The sequence below is a fragment of the Octopus bimaculoides genome, chromosome 11 (genome assembly GCF_001194135.2).
Source record: "Octopus bimaculoides isolate UCB-OBI-ISO-001 chromosome 11, ASM119413v2, whole genome shotgun sequence".
NCBI classification, from domain to species: domain Eukaryota; kingdom Metazoa; phylum Mollusca; class Cephalopoda; order Octopoda; family Octopodidae; genus Octopus; species Octopus bimaculoides.
Genome location: NC_068991.1, coordinates 18978784 through 18983859, shown reverse-complemented (window position 1 = coordinate 18983859; position 5076 = coordinate 18978784). Strand labels below are relative to the sequence as shown.

The following is a 5076-nucleotide window of genomic DNA, read 5'->3' as shown; positions in this document are numbered from 1 at the left end:
ATATATATATATATATATATATATATATATATATATATATACACACACACACACACGCATTCACACACATTAAACTTACAGATATGTATATATGTATTCATATATCGGACACAAATACATATAACACACACATACATGTAGATATAGATGTAGATATGTATGTATGTATGTATGTATGTATGTATACGTTTATGCATTAGTTTTAGTTACAAAGTTCTTGATGTGAAATCCTGTATTGAATCAGATATTGTAATATTTGGGAACGGTCATTTGGCCAATAAACACACGCACTATCTAACTGATCTTCACCTTATCCTGATCATTATTATTGCAAATTGTAATTATTTGCCAGATTTCTTTCGTTACACCTTCCGTGACCACTTCAACGACTTTCTTCCTCTTCTCTGTGTCTCCTTCTCTCTCTCTGGTGTTATCCTCTCTATCCCACATAAAAGTAACTACCATTTGCTCTTCCGTCCCTGTCGACGATGAGTAAATCTAGTTAGTTATTCGACCGACTAACTGCCTACTTAATTCATTACAGTGAAACAGAGTATATAATTTCACAAACGTCTGCCCTTAACGAAATGTAATCTTCCTTATCGAGTCTTTTACTATGAATTATGGTCACAGTCCAATCCTTAGGCTTCTGCATAGTTTTCGCCGACCAAGTCTCACTCATAAGGTTTTGAATGGGATCGTACCTGTATATCAATCATGTCTTATGTCTGTCTATGGCTTACGAAACATATAGACATGTACAGTGTATGCACATACAGAAAAGATACATGTTATATGCATACATGCACATTTATAAATATGCATTTTGCATATATAATACACATATAATTATATACACAAGCATACTTACATACACACTCACACAGATATATGTGTGCACACATATACAGAAGCGTACACCTTACATATATATACATACATAATACATAAATACGCACTATACATGCTTACATACACATATACATACATGCACATATATACATGTATACATGCATAATAAGAAAGGGCCAACAAATGAGCCGCTCTCGACACGGTTGTTTGACCGAGTTGCTAGAAATAACAGTCAAATCACCGCAAAGCGATACTCATCGATATCTGCAAAAATGAAAGTACACGATTCACAGATACACTTTATCTGGAAACAAAGACGAAAGGGGGGGGGGGTTCACTAAGAGGGTCAAACAACAACAACAACAACAACAATTACACTGATAATATTAACCAGTGAACTCCTCTATGCGATCGAAGGCACTTGCCAGAAACTGCAGCTAAACTTCCTAATCACGCTTTACAGCTTTGTAACAACGGAGGAAGACAAGACGTTCGAAGTTAGTGTTTTCTCTATCTCTATAGTACAATTAGTCAGAAATAAAAAGACAGGGATGGTCACGGCTAGAACGCCTTCGTATATAGAAGTGCTCGATGGGGCGGGGGTGGCAGCTAACGGGGAGTGGGGTGACGACTGGATAGCAACAACAAAAACAAGTATGTGTGCATGTATGTATAAGCAATAGTTTCATTATATTATATACACGCACACGCATTATATAACAATATATATATATATATATATACATATATATATACACATATATAATATATATACATATATATATAATATATATAATATACGCGTGTTTGTTTCTATATCACATAGTACATTTTAGAAATTGACGAAATATATATTCACACCGCTATATATTTACATAAATGCTCATACACACAGCACACTTTACATTATATATATATCCATACTATATACATTATTTTTAAAAAATTCAAAGTGATAATACAATCGAGACAACAACAACATATTGATCATCAATACAAAAGAATAATTATATTATAGCTAAAATAATATACAAAATCTATATACACAATAAACATATGAATAAATAAATGACGAGGGCGATGAAATTCGATGAAAATGATAAAGATGATGACGATGAATAATGATGATAATGATGATGAAGATTTGTAAATGATGATAATGATGAAGATGACGGTAACAACGATATAATAATAGTACATTTTTTTCCTTCCGTACTTAACTGGCACATACATATGTGTGTGTGTATGTATGTGTATAGGTGTGATGTGGGTAAAAAAAATATGGAAGACGTTATAGGTAATAAACAACAATCGTAATCAATAAGAAATAAGACAGTAACACAATACTGAGAGAAAAAGAACAAAAAAAAAATGGCAAATACAGTTATGACGATTATAAGAAGTAAACAAGCAATAAGGAATAACAATGAAAAATAAATAACAATAATGAAAAATAATAAGAATAAGAATAAGAATAATGCGTTGTCAGACGACACATTGTATATACATAAAATATTATACATATATATATATATATAGTATATATTATCCGTACTTAGAGGAATATGTGAAGAGACTGCAGGTAACCAACATTCGGCTGGTGAACGATAGTCCATTTCTCGAGGTACTGCTTCCTCAAGGGAGTGAGTATATAAAGAAGACGATTTTCCAACTGTTGACCATTCACAAAGCACGCCGGAGAAATGGCCATACATTATTCACTTTAACTCTCTGATAAATTCTTCTTCTTCTCCTCCTTCTCCTTTCTTTCTTTTTATTATTATTCCTTTTTCCTTCCGTCTTCTTCGTTTTTTCTTCTTTCTTTTTTTCGCCCCCTCTTACTCCATCCACTTTACTTTTTTGAACAAACTACTCTTCTCTTCGCACCCCCGCTCAGCTCCGCTCCACTCCACTCCACACTCTCTTGTCTTTTCTCTTCTCTCTGTTTGTCTCTTACCTCCCTCCACTCAGTTTTATAATAATATAATAATATATGATACAATATATATATATAAAAAAAAAAGAACCCACTTTACTTTTTGAGTTTCCACTTGGCCGTCTTCAAACTTTTTTTTTCCAACACACATACATACATACACACATACACACTCCAGAACAGAAAGAAAGAAAAACCACTACTTCAAGTGGAGTAGAGGAGGAGTGAAAGTGAAGTTGTAGTTATAGAGTTTACAAGTTCGGTAGTCGTGGTAGCAGCCATAGGATTCCTCCGTTTTACATAGGGAGAGAGAGAAGAAAGACCTACTACTACCACTACTACTACTACTACTACTACTACTACTACTACTATTATTCCTATGATGCGCGCGTGTATATATGTGTGTGTGTCTACATATGTTGGTAATGTCTCGACTCTAGAAAGTATGTAGTTAAAATCTGTATGTATGTATGATACACATATCGTTTCCTTTGTAGTAACGTCTGATCTTTATACATTTAAGTTAACGTTTTCTAGCTACCACTCAATGCGTGTATATATATATATATATATATACATATATATATATGCGTGAGTGAGTGTGGTTTGTAAGCGAAAGTAAGAGAGGTATGTATATATATATATATGTGTGTGTATGTGCGTACAGGCCGTCCTGTTTGTCGACTGCAGTGCATGTGTCTCGTCTGAATACGTGTATCTAAATTATATACATATATATTCCATTATCTGTTGTAGTATACATATATATCTGTGTGTAGCATGTTATGTATGTACGTACGTTTTTTTGTTGTTTTTTTTGAGTGAGTGCCCAATGTCTTAACGTTATCTGAAGATGAAGTTTTAGTCACTTTCTTATTTTTTCTCTTATTTTCCCTCTCTTTTCGTGTTTTCTTTTTAACAACTTAAAACTGTGTATTCATACAAACACACATATATGTAACAAAGATAGTTATTATAACTTATGTATATATACTTAGTTTCTTTACAACGATGTGTGCTTCCTGTACTTCTTATTTACGCTTTTCTTTCGGTATTTTCTGCTCACGCACTCATATACACACACATACACTAACCATACATGCGTATCTTTGTTTCCATTATGTGTGTATGTGCATGTGTGTGTGTGTGTCTGTGTGTTTGTCTGTGTGTGTGTATGTGTGCTATAGTTTTATATATATATATATATATATATATATATAAAGAGAGAGGAGAATGAGAGAGCGATTGCTATATTATATATCTTATACGTGTATATAATTATAACACAATGCAATAATATATATACACCCCATTATTTATAATATTGCTGCAATATATACATATATATATATATACAATACATATATACAAACTTATATGTTGTTTCTTTCTTCACATGATGTTTTCAAAAAAAAATCCAGGCTACTTGCAATCAAGTTAATAAATGAATGAGAAGATAAAAAGATAAAGGAAGCGTAAATTTTTTATCGTTTGCCGGAAGACGAGAAAAGAAAAGAAAAAAGGCAACACACCCACACGAACCCATGCGCGCAGGCAGTCACACACACATCATCATACGCTTACACCTTGTTGTTATTATTACACACACACACACACACACACACACACACATACGCGCGCGCATGTAACATCATCACAATTAAAGAGTTAAGAAGAAGCGTGAGTTAAAAAGTCAGGCAGCAAAAAGTTAACAAGAGATGGAGGAGAGAGAGAATAAGAGAAAGGAGTTACTAGGACAGAAAAAGAGGTGGGGGAGAGGAATGAGAGGGGACAGAGAGAGAAAGTAAGGACTGAGTGAGTGGGTGAGTGAGTGAGTGAGTGGGAGTGAGTTTTATTCATATAAAGCAGCGAGCGGTCGGGACTTATAAAAATGGGAAACAGGACAAAACTCACACACACACAGACACACACACACAACACGAAATAATATAATACATAATGGCAGAAGAAGCAGGAAAAGCAGAAAACGAAGTAACAGACACACAGACACACCAAATGATTATTATAAAAGAACATATATGTGATGGCTTGCTTATTTATTATTTTTTTTTTATATATATACATATATATATAGGCGCGGGAGTGGCTGTGTGGTAAGTAGCTTGCTTACCAACCACATGGTTCTGGGTTCAGTCCCACTGCGTGGCTTCTACTATAGCCTCGGGCCGACCAAAACCTTGTGAGTGGATTTGGTAGACGGAAACTGAAAGAAGCCTGTGGTATATATATATATATATATGTATATATATATATATATATATATATAT

The 5076-nt window shown here is 33.7% G+C and overlaps 1 protein-coding gene across 3 annotated transcripts in view; it reads right to left on the bottom strand.

The window, feature by feature from the left end:
* Positions 1 to 4367, bottom strand: part of LOC106880696 (rho GTPase-activating protein gacF) — a 58620-nt gene extending 54253 nt beyond the window's left edge. The window contains exon 1 of one of the 3 annotated variants that reach the window (XM_052971562.1): positions 2884 to 4367. Coding sequence is in view for 1 of the 3 variants with exons in the window: in XM_014930765.2 (XP_014786251.1) it covers positions 2408 to 2567 (160 nt within the window). In the remaining 2 variants the exon portion in view is untranslated. Of the gene's footprint in view, positions 1 to 2407 lie in introns of all 3 variants that reach the window. The other 2 variants (XM_052971563.1, XM_014930765.2) reach the window with 2 other exon arrangements.
* Positions 4368 to 5076: the final 709 nt, after the last annotated feature.